The 18,841-nt window shown below is 38.1% G+C and overlaps 1 protein-coding gene across 2 annotated transcripts in view; it reads left to right on the top strand.

The window, feature by feature from the left end:
* Window positions 1–18,841, top strand: part of PDZRN4 (PDZ domain containing ring finger 4) — a 378,629-nt gene that overhangs the window by 305,331 nt on the left and 54,457 nt on the right. For both annotated transcript variants that reach the window (XM_061204814.1, XM_061204815.1), the window contains 2 exons: window positions 1,944–2,200; window positions 5,941–6,043. In XM_061204814.1, coding sequence (XP_061060797.1) covers window positions 1,944–2,200; window positions 5,941–6,043 — 360 coding nt within the window. The remainder of the gene's footprint in view (window positions 1–1,943; window positions 2,201–5,940; window positions 6,044–18,841) is intronic.

The following is an 18,841-nucleotide window of genomic DNA, read 5'->3' as shown; positions in this document are numbered from 1 at the left end:
CATAGATACTGACAGAGCAATATTATCTACCACTGGATCATCTTCCATAACCCTGGAATTTATAAATACTGACCACAATATGAGACACAGAGGATGACGCTATTCATCATGAGAGGCCAGATTTTAGGTTGTGCTTTTCCATTCTGGAATCTCTCTTATCATTTGCTGACTGCAGGTCCTCAGGAGTGGTGGCCTCAGCCCAGAGTGCCTGTCAGTAGGAATGAATGCTGGTCAGTAGGTGTCCCGCGTTCACATCCTCCTGTATGCCCAAAGTCATCAAGCCATTCCAAGGTTGTGCCAGACAAAACTCAGTGGGAATGTTTAAGTTTAGTTCGTGGAGAAAAAAATGAGAGAGTAAATGCACAGATTAGTGAGTGTGCACATTGGTAGGTACACACCCAAATCTCCAACTGATGTTTCTTACTAATTATTCAAGAACTGTACTGGGTCATATGGTGCTGGTGAGGAAACTTAATTGCTCAATTTCTGAAGGCACATTAACTCTTTCAGGGTCGATTGAGCAAATTAGCTCCTCCGGGTCATTAAGGCTATCTCTACATGACATGATGATTTCTACCTGGCATTGTATCGTTTACCCCCAAATGCCCCACATTTGCTTTGAGCACGCACATATTCTTTGTCTACTCAGGGAGAGAAAATGTGCTCATTTGAATGTCAGCCAATCACTTTCTGGCTGCAACTCAGTGATTCCCTTTGCTTCTTTGAAGGCACCCAGGGATCTCTAAGGATTTATTGGTGCATAGCAGTTATCAGAGCCTCACCAACAGGCGGGTAGTTTAGTTGTCTAGAAATGGTATAATTTCAGGGGTTTTGAGCACAGTACTGTACTCCCAAGTATGTCTTCCTATTTGCAAAAGCCAATATTATTGATTCATTTGGGGTGGGAGTTGTGAAGTTCTTTCAGGGTTCTATAGTCCTTTATGAAAACACACCTTCCACTGAGAGGCTGTGTTATCAGGACCTATTTTAGGGTAATAAATTGATGACAATTTGAGAGCAGTCTCTGTACTGCCCCTCAAGAGGGTGATGAGAAAAGAGCGGGCTGTTCTGGGTGCCACAAATATGGGGGAACATCAATGGCCTTAAATAAGCAGGTGTGGGAGAGTATCACTAAAAGAATAATTTTTATCTCCCAAATGCCAATGGTTGGCCCAACTGAGAAGCAGTGATGGAGGGCAAAGACAAACATCACCTCTTCCTCTGTCATGTCCAGGGCTACGCTGGAGAGTCATAAACTGGCATAAATGAAAACAGGCGAGGAGGCAAGGGACATGGTATACTCACTCAGAGGTGTTTTAGAGCAGTGTTACTTTCTCGTGCATATAAATCAGCTGGAATCTTGTTGAAATGCCAATTCTCATTTAGTAGGTCTGGGATAGGGCCAGGGATTCCGCATTTCTATCCTCTTATGCTGCTGGCCTATGGACCACACTTTGAATAGCAAGGATTTAGGATAATATGCACATGAGCAGTAATCTGGTCTTGGATAAAAATGATGAATATGAAAGAAATTTGACAATATCCCCAAAAATTAGATTTCAAGTCAGTAAGACTGATTAAATATTGAAAATACCACCCAGAGATTGATAGATCATTTTCTAAAAAGGATATACTTAACATTTCTACCTAGCTGAAGATTTTGAACATTTTCTGAAGCTTGTGTGCTGCTTAAGTTTTGAAATCTTTACTAATAATTCTGATGATGTGCTTCCTAAAGGTATAAGAAATAACTGTTTTCCTAGTCTCCTTCACTTTCTCCTGCTGGTGAAGAGTTCAATAAATGTCAATGTCTGATTAAATATTCCTTTACAAAATTCATAGCAGAGCTGGTTTAAGCCTCCCCTGCCCACTTTTTTTTAATCTATCATGACAGCCTCTCTGTTCTTTCCTCTGAGATGAGCAATGTCCTTTTATCTTTGCAGGTCAATGGGAAGGATCTCTCAAAGGCCACCCATGAAGAGGCAGTGGAAGCTTTTCGAAATGCCAAGGAGCCCATTGTGGTCCAGGTGCTAAGGCGAACACCTCTCAGTAAACCAGCCTATGGGACGGCCCCAGAAGTGCGGCTTGTGAATGCCAGCACTCAGACGGACATCACCTTTGAACATATCATGGCCCTGGCCAAACTTAGGCCACCCACCCCTCCAGTGCCCGACATCTGTCCATTTCTGCTCTCAGACAGGTATTTTTCTGTCATTTCTCCCAAAGCCCTATTTGTTGTCATTCGTCATTGAAAGTAGGTGTTGGGAAGAAACAGTCACTGTAGCAAGTTGACAATTATGGAGACAAGCTCTCAGTTCTGTTTGGAAAGTGTCTGTAACTGTGTCTCCATCCAGTTAGTTCTCAGCTGTCCTGCTCTTACTTTTCCTGACCTGCACGGTTGTTTCAGCTCAGGAATCATACTTGCTGAGATGCTGAGTGAAAAAGTCTGGCTCTGATTAGTTCATCTTCATATTTCCAGTCATCACAAGCCTCACACAGCTCATGAGCATTGGTCAGGGAAATAGCTTTTCTCACCGAAGCTGCCAAAAACCTTGTTAAGACAGACCCAGAAGTGGCATGTTGGCACTATATTCTTCTCTGTGGGTCGCCTCTCTCTCTTTTTCTCTTTTGCTTTTCTCTTCTTTAAAGGAGAAGCTAGGAAATTTATTAAAGTGCAATTCTCCAAAGGAAGCAATTACCTGATATATTGAGATGTGAACCAAAGATCCTGGCTGTCCAAGAGGAAGTATAGAGCTACAAAATAAGGAATTATTAAAGGAATATTTCTTTTCAATTTTTACCTGAGTTAAAGGCAGTTAGAGATAGTTTATTCAAATAATGCTACCCTTGCAGCTTTGGAAGTCTGTTTTGCTCCACACACTTTGTTCTGTGAACTTTTAAGCAAATATTCAAACACTATTGAGAGCTTGATTTATAAGAGCAGTAGTCTCCATAGCCTGCATTTTCATTGCCTACTGCAATCCATGCTCCATTTAGTAAACTGTACACTTGGTCATGACACCCGCCTGCCCTTTAGTGGCTTAAGTCCATCTCAGTGGTTCACATGTGTACATTAGAATCACGTGGGAACTTTGAAAAGCAGTATCAATGCAATGCCCAGATCAATCCCACCTCAGGCCAAAACCCAGGCATTAGAATTTTTCAAAAATTTCCCTAGGCAATTTTAATGTGCAGCCATGCTTTGGAAACCACTCTTTGAAACTTCAAGTTCCAGGAGGACAGGGGCTCTGTTTGTCTGACCTGTGATTCTAGCCATCTTTCCCTTACTTATTAAATAATCCCTTGTGTCAGGCACTGGAACTAGGTACTGGGCATAAAACTGGGAACAAAAAATAAAGCCACTGCCTCCTAGAGCTTATATTCTACAGGGGAGATGAAAAATACACAAGCAAACAAATATACAATATTCATTAGTACAGAGTGACACAGAGTAGCCATCCAATAAATACTTTCTTGAATGAATAATAGCTAACATTTATTAGCTAACTTAACATGTTTTAGGGAGTATTCCAAGTGTTTTACAATTATTAACTCATTTACTCCTCATAAAAACATTCTGAGGGAGTACATTATATTATTACCATCCCCATGTCACAGATGAGGAAACAAATGTTAAGTAATCGGCAAGGTCATACAGCAAGGAAGCGATAGGGCCAGGCTCCTGAGCCCAAGAGGTCTGACTCCACTGCCCACTCCCTTAACCAGTACGCTGTGTCCTCTTCCCAAGTCCTTCAGATCATAGCTGAAAGGTAACTTCTTCTAGCAGACTTCTTAGGACTGTAGTAGGTACTCTCATAGTGTCTCTATTTTCCCCTTAATTATCTCACTATATTAAAATTCCCACTTTGCTGCTCTACTCAATTAAAAAGACACCAACCGATTTCCAGCAATTGGCATAGGGCCTGGCATCTGGTAGATACTTGGTAAATGTTTACTGAATTAATAAGGTGTTCTTCACAGCAGGGCTTCCTACTTACTAAGTCAAAGACCAAGGAAACACATCAGATGCCCCAAACAGCAGGCTCTGATGTTTTACCAGCCCAAATGGGCTTCTCAACAGGGAACTCTGCTCATATTATGTAACAACCTAAATGGGAAAAGAATTTGAAAAAGAATAGATACATGTATATGTATAACTGAATCACTTTGCTGTACACCTGAAACTAACACAACATTGTTAATCAACTATACTCCAATATAAAATAAAAAGTTAGAAAAAAAGCCAGTCCAGCTTTAAGCTAGGAGGGTTCACCTGTTAGACCAGCAAGCAAGATACTACCTGTACTGCTTTTGCTATTTGCGTGAAAATTAGAGAATATTAGAGTATAGTGAGAAGAGGCTGGTAGAATATTTACACTGACTGTGTGAGGGCACCAGGATGAATCTCTCTGGCATTTCAGCTAGTGATGAGGGGACTAATTTATGCTACTAACTCCAGTTTTTTTATAATGTCCAAAATGGCTGGGCTTAGAGGTCTCACCTGAAACCAACTTGGTTAATTGCACTTAGGCTTTTTCACTGACTTGGAAATTCTTATAGAGGACCTCATGCCCTTTGCTGTTCAACTGTGCTTAGCTTTCATATTGTATAATGTATAGTGTCTCTATCATGGCATATAGCACTTTGAAAGCACTTCTATAAATTATGTAAAACATTTCCCCAAAGTTAAAGGATCCATAGAAGTAATATACAATGCCTTGGGTCCTCTTCATTTCCTTTACTCCATCAGTTCTCTTTGTCCTGAGAAATTTTCTAAAGGGATTATGAAAACCTGTGGCTTATAGGAGTTTCCAGTGAGTTATCACCATGGACGTTCTTTAATATTTGTGGACATGTCCTTTATCAAAGAGAGAAAGATGTGGGTTATGAGGGAGAATGAGGAAGGAAATCTTAAGAAATGGGGGCAATGTGAGTACGATTTACAATCTGAAAAACACAGTGCCCACCCTACCTGCACATCCACAGGTTGCACATCCACGGGTTCCGCATCCAAGGATTCAACCAACCTCAGATTCGATTTTTTTTGGGAGGGGGGTACAGATAACAACTTTATTTGTCCACACCAGGATTAAGTTGCTTAACAGAGAGACAGAGGGTGGTGGGAGGTTGGCATACACAGCGCCATTTACGTTGAGGAGGCAGAGCATCACTCCTACCATGGTACCACGGCCTTCATCCTCCTCCTCGTCCTCCTCCCTCCTGAAGTGCCCCTTGCAGTCAGCAGGCCCCTGCCCCACACTCACCAGCACTCACGTGCTACCGCGCTTCTTCCCCCCACTGTCCCGGTACAGAGCCCACCACGTCTGGAAACATCTGTCTTTACATTCATCTATCCACTGGGCCCTCACATGGCTCCTGCGAGGTAGCTGGGATAGCCTCAAGGTTGGGAATAAAACTAAAGATTCGATTTTTTGATCCGCGGTTGGTTGAATACTAGGATGCAGAACCCAAGGACACGGAGGGCCGACTGCACGTTTAAAATCAGACTTCAGAACCGGTTTGAGGCTGTAATTAGGAAATTGGGAGTACTTTGTTATAAAATACCCACCTTTGGGTAGACTGCAGTCTCAAATGCCACACACCGATGCATGGAGCAAGTCCATTCGATGGAATGGAAGGAGGCCAGAGTATCAATATAGCACCACGGCCGGGGGAGGTCGCACATCTGCCCCTTCACAGAATGAAGCTCTGACCGTGAGCCATTATCTTAGTATTCTCTCAGAAAATCAAATTGATGGACTTCACATAGGGGGAGAAAGAAAAGCAATTGCTCTTTCTGCGGTGTAGTTCATTTAAAGGCTAGATCACGAAAGGTCTTATTGGCGAGCAGTGAAAACTAAAGTGAAATTCTAAAATTAGTTTTAATCGTGGGAACAACCCTTTTGATCCATTCCTATCATATTGCTACATTCCCCATAGCTGCCATTCTCTTCATCCGATGGAGCGTGAATTTTATGAGGACAATGAGTATCTTTCCAGCTTGCCTGCTGATGCAGACAGGACAGAGGACTTTGAATATGAGGTAAGATCATTTTCACACCACTTCACATTTCTTCATGAAGTTATGGTTGAGGCGTTTTGCATAACAAAGAAAAAATTAATGTATTACTGTGAGAACTATTTTGTCTATTATATATCTAAGGTAAGAGCTTTTAAATATTTGTTTCAGCTATTTGGCACTAGTATTTTAAGTATATTGGAAAAGAGTTTTATAATACAAGCCTGAAAATAATTTGCTCACATTTTTGTTGCTTTGTATAAATAATATTATGGCAGCTACATTTTTTTTCTTCTTTTTGTAATATAAGAGAATTTCCAAGTAGACTTTGGAAAAGAAATTATATTTAAAACCGAGATTGTATTTACTATTTTCATTCATTGTGTAGTGTTTTGATTTTAACTGATAAACTAAATCTTATATTATTTTTATTCCCCTTCACAAATTCAATTTTTAAAAAAATTTTTTTATTTATGACTCAGGTACTCTAAAGAGCAGTTTCCCTGACTTTCTAGATTGAGAGGTGACCTCATGTCCTTTGTTGTTAAACCATGTTTAGCCTTCACACGGTACCTGTCAGAGTATCTGTACTGTGTTATGAAACAACTCCAAAAGCCCATCTATTAATTACTTAAAAGCTTTCACAAAAGTTAAAGAATTTATCCTAATATTTCCTCTGCTTCTGCAGTCTATAAATCTTTGAAAGGTTTCATACTACTCTGACATTTGGAAATAAAGTAGATTGAGGAGGTAAAGAAGCTCTGGTAAACAGGCAAAGAACCTGTGATTATCTGCCCTTTTAATGCTTTCGATGATGTCATACAAGTTCAGCAAAATGTTCTTTTCCATTTTACAACCAGGAAATCCTGAAATCTCTTCCCTTAGGAGGATCTGAAATCAAATAAGGCCGATTCAGTGAAGCTCACCTAAAGCAAATAGATGTTTATTTGAAATCTTGCCCCTGCAAAAGTCATCGCTGGGGATTACAGAAATCATTATTTCTTTTCAGCCAGAATTTGGAAGGGTGTGCGATGATACCTAGTATCTGAGTTGATGGTTTTGTTGCCTGTTGTTCATGTTAATTTCTTATCCCCTCCTCTCCATTAACTTGATTGAAAAGTTTTATTTTGTAAGTCTGCTTAAGTACTGGTATACACTGAAATAGCCATTAAGTTTTGCCCATTCATGCAAAATAAATTACAGAGTCACTTATCCAAATAATTCAAGATTAAATGATGTTTTTCTTTCAGTTAATTAATTGCTTTGGGTTTGGGGAATGGATTTATCTAGATCACTTCAGCTTTTTATTTCATTTGTGCCTTAAAGCTTTATTAAAATACATCTGTGCGCTAGGGGAGGACATGGGAGAAAGACTTGCTTAGGCTAAGCAGGTTCACAGTAAAAATTCTTTTAATTAATTAGCATATCTTTGACTATTACAATACAGACAGATTCTATAGTGCTTACTATTGCTGAACTGCATCCTCTTTCCCGACCAATACCAGTCTCTAGTAGAGGCCAGCATCAGTGTGATGACAGCGGTAAATGCTCAGACAGGCCTTCTGTAGCCTGCAGCCTCTACTAATCACACCGCCATAGTCATTGCTTTGCTGTCAGCTGTGATTCTCTTGCCAAAGTCACCTTTCTGAGTTATTGAAATAAAGAATATTCCCATGAAATTTAAATAAGGAAGAAGTTACTGTGACAGGCTTCAGTCTTGAGAAGGGATACATTTGAGAATATCTGCATGGCTAAAAGTAGGGGTGGAGGCACTGGGGCATACCCCAAGGATAATTGACCAAGCTTAGGAGAGAATGGCTCTACCCAGTACACCTCAGTCTGTTATGCTAACGTGGCAGAGTGCCACACGCCATCCCTCTTGTTTGCATCAGATGAGACTGTGAGATCTAGTCAGTCCACTGCTATCACCAGAGCTGACTGTGGACAGGGAGATTTACAAATGCTGCCTTTACACAGTATTACACTTAGAAGCAGGCTGGTCAAGTGTTTCTGTGACAGGCTCAGATGACCCCAGCTCCTCCAGGAACTCTGTTATAACCCAGTAGTGGGGATGCAGTGGATGCAGTGGTCCTTCAGGAAGGACCCGTTTTGTGCCACTTAGAGAGTATTATGGAAAACGGAGGTCTAATGGCCAAACAGAGGACTTCATCTCAGAAAGAGATACTCATTCCTCTTCAACCTAAACATGAAAACACATCAATAGGCAATTGGAAAAGTAGAGACAGGACTCCTTTCCATCTGCTTTCATTCAGTTGTACCATAAATATTTAATGAGCAGTTAAAAAAATATGCCAGGTTCTTATCTAAGTTTGGGATTGATGAAGCCTCTGCCCCAGTGGAGTTTAACCTTTAGGAGAAAGAGATGGACAAGAAACAAGTAAGTAAAGACATATTATATCAGATGGTGATTAACTGCTAGTGGGCAGCAAGCAGTGTGGGTAACAGAGGAAGGAAATGCATGGTGTTGGGGCGAGGTGTTGCTCTCTTATACAGGGTGGTCAGGGAGGGCCTCTCTCATAAGAGACCTAAAGAGAGTAAAAGAGCTAGCCTGTGGATTCTGAGAGAGGAGCTTTCCAGACAGAGGGAAGGGCAAGTACAAAGGACCGGAAGCAGGACCACAGCTGGTGGGCTCCAGGAACGGCAGAGGCCGGTGTGCTCTGGGGGCAGAGGCAAGGGCGACGGGCAGCGGTAGGAGGTGAACTCAGAAAGAATCGCTGGTGGAGAGCAGGGCCGGGTTCTGCAGCCCTCGTAAGATCCCTCTGCTGCCGAAATGAGCTTTAAGATGGGCAAGCAGAGCCTCCAGCAGAGCAGTCGGAGGAGGTGGGGGAGGCTGGAAGCTGACCGGTGACAGAGGCAGGGGTAAGACATAGTCTGAAAGCACAGCATTCATCCTGGCCCGGAGGGCTTTGCCTGTGTGTCTGCACTTCCATTCCTCGCCTCGTAGCTTTAATATAGTTTGTGCTCAGGCGGGTTTTTTCTTCTGACTTTTCGAAAGCAAACTATCATAGGCCAGAGTGAAACTCAGCTTCTGGCATCCACTGGAACTAGCATAATAAATCTACTCTTAAAAGACAAAAAGAGTACAGAACTGAATTTCTGAACTTGCTGAAAAACAAACTATGCAACTATTTAGGCACCTTTTTAAAGGCCTACTTACTATGGACTCAGTGAACCAAAGCTGATCTGTCTATCTTGTGAATACATATTTAGGGACTTTTAGTGTGTGGATTATTGACCCAATAGACCAAAACAGATCTGACTATCTTGTAAATACATATTTAGGGACTCTTTAACACGCAGATTATTGCATTGATAGATGGTAACAGCTCCCTTCAGAGCCATGATATACAGCAAATGCCTCTTTGGAGATATTATAGTCAATGTGTCAATGCTATGGTGACTCTGGTGTGTTAGGGACCACTATGAAATTTTTATGACACCCATATCTCACCATGGCCTATCACCACTTTGCCTCAGAAAATTATTTGACTGGGTTTTAAATTTCCCCCCAGTGCTTCAGAAAAGTCTCAGCAGACCAGCCTGTATTAAAAGACTCACAGCTTGAAATTTGATCTTTTTAAAAATGATGGCACTGTTTTCTAATTAAAAATGTAAAGGATTTTAATTTCATTTTTGAGGGAAAAAATTAAAATATCAAAATTTACTCAATGCATCCATCGTAAGAGTCAGGGTGCCGACTCTTATTTCCACTGAAATACCAAGGATTAAGCACTCCTTTTTCTGTATTTTCAACTTTGTTCATTTTTTTTTCTTTTCCTAGAGCCAGCTAAAGGTTGAAATAAATCATAAATAGCCTTTAGCAAGTCAGAGGCAGATCTCAAATCCGGCCTTTACCAGAAATAATTTAAAGGGAAAGGCTTTGAGAAAACAGAGCTCTTTTGTCCAACTCCTAATAAAGGTATGTTTGCTACTGTCGAAATGCAAGGAAGACATTGAATTTTCTGCACCATTTGCCATCAATTCTCAAAACTCAGTGTTGATAGAGGAGAGTCAGAAAATTAATAAGTACAACATTTGGATAGTATAAAACATCATGTTAGCCAAGACAAGCAAGTAATTTAAGCAACATTTCTAAGCCTGGTGATTTTTATCATTTAGAAATGCTGCTTGAAGTTGTTTTTATTCCCCCCCCTAAGATTAAGCTGAAGAAACATACCCAACAGCCTGAGTTAAGTGCACATAGAGTTGCCCTTGTGTGTACATTGTCATCACTATGAAAGAGAATTTAGAAGTTTGCTTGGAGAGGTATTAAAGGTAGAAAAGAGAGAAAGACAAGTATGTGTCAGAGTTCTATATAATGTTAACTGAAACCCAAACTTGGGCTAGTATCTACAAACAAGAAAGAGCATTTAGCATATTAATTAGCTTCCTCTTGGCAGTTCTTATGTAAAGCATAAGTAAACCCTTGTGCTATGCTGAGAAGTGTCATTTTGCAAAATGTATTTCCCAGAGCTGGATTCCTGTGAATATGTGCAGAATATTTGTGAGAATTTAAGTACATAATCCCTCTCTTGCATAGTTAAAGAAAAGAGAATTATGAATCAGGAAGATGTTCATTCAAAAAAGTAGTTAACAAGAGGATAAGCATTAGTGAGATTTTAATCATATCTTTTTGAGCAACTTCATGATTTGTGAGCCAACTTTCAGAAAAGTTTCCCTAGTGCACACATATAGAGCTGTGTGGCTCCTTTCTAGGCTGTGAGGGCAGAGGCCTTACCTGTGTGTTCATCATTGCCTCACATCACCTGTCTCATAGTGGATGCTCAATATTTGATGCAGGAATATATGAGGATTCCCATTATTGTCTCCATGGACCAACCTTTGAGCAGCACAATCCCTTTCCACCTTCTGCACAAGGGAATTGGAAAGGAGCTTGAGACCACCATGCAGATATAACCGATATCCTCTCCCTTCCTAATAGCTATTTGTTCTTTTTTTCTTTTAAAGTTTGTACTGTTTTACTGACCTCTCCCTATTTACCTCACCCCCCTAGCCCCTGAAAACCATTCTTCTACTCTCTGAAACTCTAAAGAGTTTGACTTTATTTTGTTTTGTTTATATTCCACATGAGTGATACCATGCATGTTTTTTTTTCTCTATCTAGCTTATTTAACTTAGCATAATGCCCTCAAGGTCCATCCCCGTTGTCACAAATGACAGAATTTCCTTCTTTCTCATGGCTGAATAATATTCCATTGTATGTATATACATACACATACAATGGACTATTCTATATTATATATATGTGTGTGTATATATATATATACATATACGTGTGTATATATATATTTACCACATCTTCTTTATCTATTCATCTATTGACAAACACTTAGGTTGTTTCCATATCTTGGCTATTCTGAACAAAGGTGTTTGTTCTTTATGTCAGGGGTTCAAATTCTAGTGCCACTTTTGTTCCAGTTAAACATTTTTAAGGAAAGGGTTAAAATAGGGAGAAATAAAAAGAAATATGCAGTGAGATAGATTTTTAATGGTATCCATGAAAATTTACTTCTGCTAATCATATCTTATAAACTCATAGAATCTCATATTTGATATGACTTTGACATGTTCTCTAATCCACTCCTATACCCCGTTTGTAAGTTCCTCATCAAGGGATCATTCAGCAAATCTGTGAAACACTATAATGGACAGAGAACTGACAGTCTCCCCAAGTAGACAGCTCTGACTCTTACAGTCTCTGAGGAATGTATCAAGGAGTTTGAAAAACAGTGGTAGCAGGAATATGTTTGGGTATGCAACATAACTCATAAAGAGACTATATGTTATCCATACACTGTGGTATACATTAGGGAAAAGAGAAAATAGTGTGCAGAGTGTGAAAGTGTAGAATCTTCAGAATTCTTAAATTGAATGGATGCTTTATAGTTCACCAATCCCTTTCCTTCCACTTATTAGTCCCATTTTAGAATTATTAATAAACTATTTAAAATAACTTTGTACCACTTACCACTGGGGCAATAAAATCATCCATTAAAAAAAGAATCATCTTAATAAGTTTCATTCTTTGGGGAAATATACTGAATTGAAAATTAATCTAGATGAAGTGTGAACATATTTTTATTACTTTGAACATTTAAGATAAGATGCTGTTCTGTCAGTTTGGAGTTGGTTTAGCGAAGTGTCTAGTAATGACACCAGCATCTTCACTTCAGTTCACCATATCAATTATATCAGATTAAAATCCTAATCATGGAGGCCAAACCAGTCTGGTTGTCATATATTGGGGCTTATATGTCCAGACTTTCTGTGGCATGTTTCTCCTTTATATCACGACTGTTTCCTCCCTTGTCTAGGACATTTCTCTATCTCTAGTCTATGTCTTGGTCTCCAGGGGCCAGTCCCTAGTCTGCCGTCCATCCTATTTCCCATGCCAGACCAGTCCTTCTCAAATGCACTTCTCATTGGATCACTCCCCTGTCCATCATGTTGTAGGACTCTATTCCTTGAATTAACTCTAACATTCTCTGACTGGCATTGAAGATCCTTTGTAGTCTGTCATCACCCTATTTTTCCAGGCATCTTGGGGTCAGACTCTAGCAGTGTGCTTTCCTTTCTCTGTGCCTTTACTTATGGGCCTCTTTGCTCCTGAAACACCTTTCTCACTATCGCTTTCCCACCACTGAACTCCCCTACTACATTCTATAAATATTTTTGTCGTGATTTCCTGGGTTATAGTTATTTATGTACTTATCTTTTTCTTCTAAATAGTTTTTATTTCTTAACAGAAGTGACCACTTCTAATTATCTTTATATCACCTGGAAAGCCTAGCACATGCCCTAGTTCATGGGGGGCACTCAGCAGCATTTGCTTGATAAGTGAACAAAGTATTGCCCATTGCTGCTACTGTTCTTATTTTATGAGTCCTGAAAACAAATACAAAGGGTTACATGAAGGGAAGGAAGAAGAGAGCTGATGTAGAAGAGAAATTTGAAATAAAGTGTGAAAGTCTTTGGGTTTTTTTCCCATAATAATTCAGCTAACAGCCCAGTTGTTAAACAGTTAACATACTCTTGTGCCAGATCATAAAAGAAGAAAATCTGGATGTTTTCGGTTGCCTTTCTAACAAAGAATATGTGCATGTTTTACCCCAAACTTATAAGCTGGAGGACCCTAGTAAATAAACATGCTAATTTATGTAGGTAAAGAATGACTGGGGTTCAGTTTGTGTTAGGATAATCATATGCCCTGGTTTGCCCTAAACTGTCTCCATGTACGACTACTATTCAAATTTAATTATGAATAGCATCCTCTTCTATTTTCAAAAATGTCCTTTTGCACAATACCTTGTATGGTTGTCCTAGTTTTTATATTTGTTGAGCCTTAATGGAGTCTGAGATTTTGTAATCCCATTTCATATAATCCTAATAGTCCAAGCAGAGATGGCTCAGAAGTTCCTAATTTGAATACCCATGTTTACTAATTGAACAATTTTTCTAAGTCATGACTTTCTATTTAAAAAAAAGGCCTTCTTAAGGAGTGACTAGAGAGAAAATGCCACAAAGTTGGAAATAGTCATCAAAGTTATTGTAATTCTTTTAGATTTCTTACTGAAAGAAATGAGATTAGTATGGCTGTTAATTTGGTTATGTAATTTCATAAAACAAATATGAGGCAAATCTGTCTTTTGCCTCACTGATTATGACAACACTAAACTTTATTTCCTAAGAAAACAATGAAAAGCAAATTGAACCTTGCAAGTTGGTGATTAAACAATGTAACAAAGGGCACATTTCTTTGACTAGGAATCTAGATATAAAATGAAGATTCCTTACGCTACGTATATGAATTTTATCAAAATGCTGACATTCAGTTTTTGTTTGAAGATACTCAGTGATACACATTCAGATGATTACCTTGCATTACTGCAAGGTGTGCGTGAAAGGTTGGGTTTAAGGTGAACATTTGCATATGAAATCATATTTTCCCAATGACTTTTATTCTGCTTTCAAAGAACAGTTTTCATAGGGACAAAGAAAGAAGAGCTATCTTTTCCAATATAAAGCAAATCACAGATAAGCATTCCAGTGTTCCTTTCAGAAGCAATGTAATCAAGTGAAAGGAATCCAAACTAGGAGTCTGGTCCCAGTCTAGCTGTTTCTTGAGGGGACCACTTACCTCTTCAATCACAGCATCCTCAAATGTGAGCTCTGTGAGGCCACCAGTGTTGGTTATGGAATGATTTGTCAGCATCTAGTTCTTCCATGTAATACACAAGCAAAGTGACACAAATGCATAGTCAAATCCTTAAAAATTTTACAAATATTTTAACATTTCAAACATATCAACCGACACTTTATGGGTTTTTATAAAGAGAGCACACACACACGTAAGACTACACATTGTGAGTAGTTGTTCTGGTCTGTACAGACTGTACAATAGTCTGGTCTGTTGTACCAATTGTAGCAAGCAGCACACCCTCTCGTCCTGGCTTTAGCTTTAGTGTTTAGAACAAGTTAACTCATATACATTTGCCAATTCAGAATGTCAGATGCAGTCTGTAGGCACTAGAAACAAATGGTTTTATTTAAATACAGTGTTTATTTTTTAATTAGAAAAATACAGAAAATAATTCTAGTTTGGATTTTTTTCCACCAATTTATTATCTCTGAAAAAAATGTTGGAATCTTTAAAGAGGATGTGTTTTGTATTGGCATATCGTTCTCCCTTTTCTCCCTTAAGACATAAGCTATCGGTGATGCCCTAGTTCTCAGTTATGTGGTGAGCCCACTGGTATTCACTATGTATTAAATAATCTAATTTAATATAGGTAAAGGGGAAACTTGCATGTACAATACAGATGGGCCAAGAATTATGGTAAATCTCATCTATGTGTTTGAAGTCCAAAATAAAAAATTTAAATATCATTATCTGCAATTGTATTACCTGAATTAACCACAGTCAACATTTAATGTGTTTCCCTCTTTATGTACATTGTTTTTTTCCTATAACTGAAAATTTACCTTTTTGTTGGGTATTTGTTTTTCCAGATTTTCTTGGCTATCATAAAAAGCTACAGTGAAGTGCTTTATACATAAATCTATCTGTATTTTTTCCAGCTTTACTGAACTATTGAGTTGGCCAAAAAGTTTGTTCGGATTTTTCTGTAGGATATGGAAAAACCCGAATGAACTTTTTGGCCAGCCCAATATAATTGCTATATAACATTGTATAAATTAAAGATATACAACATAATGACTGATACATGCATATGTTGCAAAATGATTACCACAATAAGGCTAGTTCATACATCCATCCCCTCACATGATCACCATTTTTATGTGTGTGATGAGAACATTTAAGATCTACTCTCTTAGCAACTTTCAAGTATATAACACAGTACTGTTAACTATAATCAAAACGCTGTGCATTAGATCCCCAGAACTTACTCACCTTATCGCTGGCAGTTTGTACCTTTGACCCACATCTCCTCATACCCCACAACCCCCAGCCCCTGGCAACCACCATTCTACTCTCTGGTTTTGAGTTTGGCTTTTTTAGATTCCACATGTAAGTGAGAACACATCATAGCCTTTCTCTGTCTGGCTTATTTCACTTCACATAATGCCCTCAAGGTCCATCTACGTTGTGGCAAATGGCAGGATTTCCTTCTTTTTATGGCTGAATAATATTTCATTGTGTGTGTGTGTATCATGTGTATGTACGATATATATATATACACATATATATCACATTTTATATATCCATTCGTGGACTGATGGACACTTAGGTAGTTTCCATATCTTAGCTATTGTGAATAATGGTGTAATGAACATGGGGGTGCTGATACCTCTTTGATATCTTGTTTTTGTTTCCTTCGGGATTGCTGGATCATTTGGTAGTTCTGTTTTTAAGTTTTTGAGGAACCTCCATACTGGTTTTCATAGTGGCTGCACCAATTTACATTCCCACTAACAGTGCACTAGGGTTCCCTTTTCTCCCCATCCTCACCAACACGTTAGTTATCCATCATTTTGACGATAGCCATTCTAACAGGTATGAAGTGATTGATATTTCATTGTGGCTTTGATTTGCATTTCCCTGATGATTAGTGAAGTTGAGCACTTTTTCATGTCCCTGTTGGCCATTGTATCTCTTCTTTAGGAAAATGTCTATTCAAGTCCTCTACCCCCATTTTTAATCAGATTATTTGTGGTTTTGTTGTTGTTGTCTTTGCTGTTGAACTGTATGAGTTTCTTATGTATTTTGGATACTAACCCTTTATGTGATTTGTGATTTGCAAATATTTTCTCCCCTTCTGTGTATTGCCTCTTTATTCTGTTGATTGTTTCTTATTCTGTGCAGAAAGTTTTTAGTTTGATGTAGTCCCACTTAATTATTTTTGCTTTTGTTGCTTGTGCTTTCGGTGTCATACCCAAAAAATAGTTGCCAAGACCAATGTCAAGGGGCTTTGTCCTCATATTTTCTTCTAAGAGTTTTATAGTTGCAGGTCTTATATTTAAGTATTTAATCTGTTTGAAGTTAATTTTGTGAGTGGTATAAGATAGGGACCCAATTTCATTCTTGTGCATGTGATACCCAGTTTTCCCAGTACCACTTATCAAAGAGACTGTCTTTTCCCTATTGATTATTCTTGCCTCCCTTGTCAAATAATAGTTGACCATAAATGCTTGGGTTTATTTCTAGGCTCTTCACTCTGTTCCACTGGTCTATGTGTCTGTTTTTATAGCAGCATCATACTATTTTGATCGCTATAACTTTGTAACATGGTTTGAAATCAGGAAGTGTGATGCCTCCAGCTTTGTTCTTCTTTCTCAAGATTGATTTGGCTATTTGAGATCTTTTCTGGATCCATACAAATTTTACGTTTTTTTTCTATTTCTGTGAAAAATACCATTGGAATTTTGATAGGGATTGCATTAAATTTATATATGGCTTTGGATAATATGGACATAACAATATTAATTCTTCTGATCCATGAACATGAAATATTTTTCCACCTATATGTGTCTTTTTCAATTTCTTTCACGAAAGTCTTACAGTTTTCAGTGTACAGATCTTTCATCCCCTTGGTTAAATTTACTCCTAAGAATTTTATTGTTTTTGATGTTATTGTGAATAGGATATTTTCTTTATTTCTTTTTCAGCTATTTCATTGTTAGTGTAAAGAAACGGAACTGATTACTCTATGTTGATTTTGTATCCAGCAATTTTACTGCATTCACTGATTAATTCTAATAGTTTTCAGTGGGATCTTTAGGATTTTCTGTATATAGGATCATATCTTCCACAAACAGAGACAACTTTACTGTTTCCTTTCTGCTTTTTATTTCTTCTTTTTGCCTAATTACTTGGGCTAGGATTTCCAGTGCTGTGTTGAGTAGGACTGATGAGAGAGGACACCCTTGTCTTGTTCTTGATCTTAGAGGAAAAGCTTTCAACCCTTCACCATTGAATATGTTAGCTGTAGGCTAGTGATATTTGGCCTGTATTATGTTGAAGTACATTCCTTCTATACCCAATTTGTTGAGAGCTTTTAATCATGAAAGGATGTTGAATTTTGTCTAATGCTTTTTCTGCATCTATTGAGATGATCTTATGATTTTTATCTTTAATTCTATTAATATGGTGTATACAGTTATTGATTTGAGTATGCCGAACCACTCTTGCATCTGAGGGATAAATCCCACTTGATCATGGTGTATGATTCTTTTAATGTGCTGTTGAATTTGGTTTACTAGTATTTTGTTGAGAATTCTTGTGCCTACATTCATCAGGGATATTGGCTTATAGTTTTCTTATTTTGTAGTGACTTTATCTGATTTTGCTTTTAGGGTAATGCTGGCCTTATAAAATGAGTTTGGAAGTGTTCTTTACTCTTCAATTTTTTGGAAGATTTTGAGAAGTACTGACATTAATTCTTCTTCAACTGTTTGGTAGAATTCACCAGAAGAACCATCTGGTCCTGGGCTTTTCTTTGTTGGGAAGTTTTTGATTACTGATTCAATCTCCTACTTATTATTGGTTTGTTCAGATTTTCTATATTTTCATGATTAAGTCTTGGTAGATTGCATGTTTCCAGGAGCTTATCCATATTTTCAAGGTTATCCAATTTGTGGAGTGTAATTGTTCATAGTAGTCTCTTATGATCCTTTGTATTTCTGTGATCTCAATTATAATGTGTTCTCTTACATTTCTGATTTTACTTATTTGACTTTTCCTTCTTTTTATTCTTAGTCTAGCTAAAAATTTGTCCATTTTTTATCTTCTAAAAAAATCACCTCCTACTTTCACCGATAATTTCTTGTTTTTCTGGGCTCTATTTTATTTATTTCTGTTCTGATCTTTGTTATGTGCTTCCTTCTGCTAACTTCAGGCTTAGTTTGCTCTTCTTTTTCTAGTTTCTTGAAGTGTAAAATTAGGTGGTTTTTTTTTTTTTTTTTTTTTAGTTTCTTTTTCCCCTTAGTGTCAGCATTTATCACTAACTTTCCTCTTAGGACTGCTTTTGCTGCATCCTGTAAGTTTGGGCATGTTGTGTTTCCATTTTCATTTGTTTCAAGAAATTTTTTGATTTCATCTTTTTTTTTTTCATTATTGGTTGTTCAGCAGTACATTCTTTAATTTCCATATATCTGTATACTTTCCATCTTTCCTCCTATTATTGATTTCTACATTTATACAATTGTGGTCAGAAAAGATACTTGGTATGGTATCAGTCTTCTGAATTTGCCAAACTTGGTTTGTGATCTGACATATGATCTACTCTGGACAATGTTCTGTGTGTGCTTGAGATGAAAGTG

Source organism: Eubalaena glacialis, chromosome 11, assembly GCF_028564815.1.
Source record: "Eubalaena glacialis isolate mEubGla1 chromosome 11, mEubGla1.1.hap2.+ XY, whole genome shotgun sequence".
Classification (NCBI taxonomy): Eukaryota; Metazoa; Chordata; class Mammalia; order Artiodactyla; family Balaenidae; genus Eubalaena; species Eubalaena glacialis.
The sequence above is the reverse complement of the archived record's forward strand: the minus strand, read 5'-3'. Positions and strand labels throughout refer to the sequence as shown.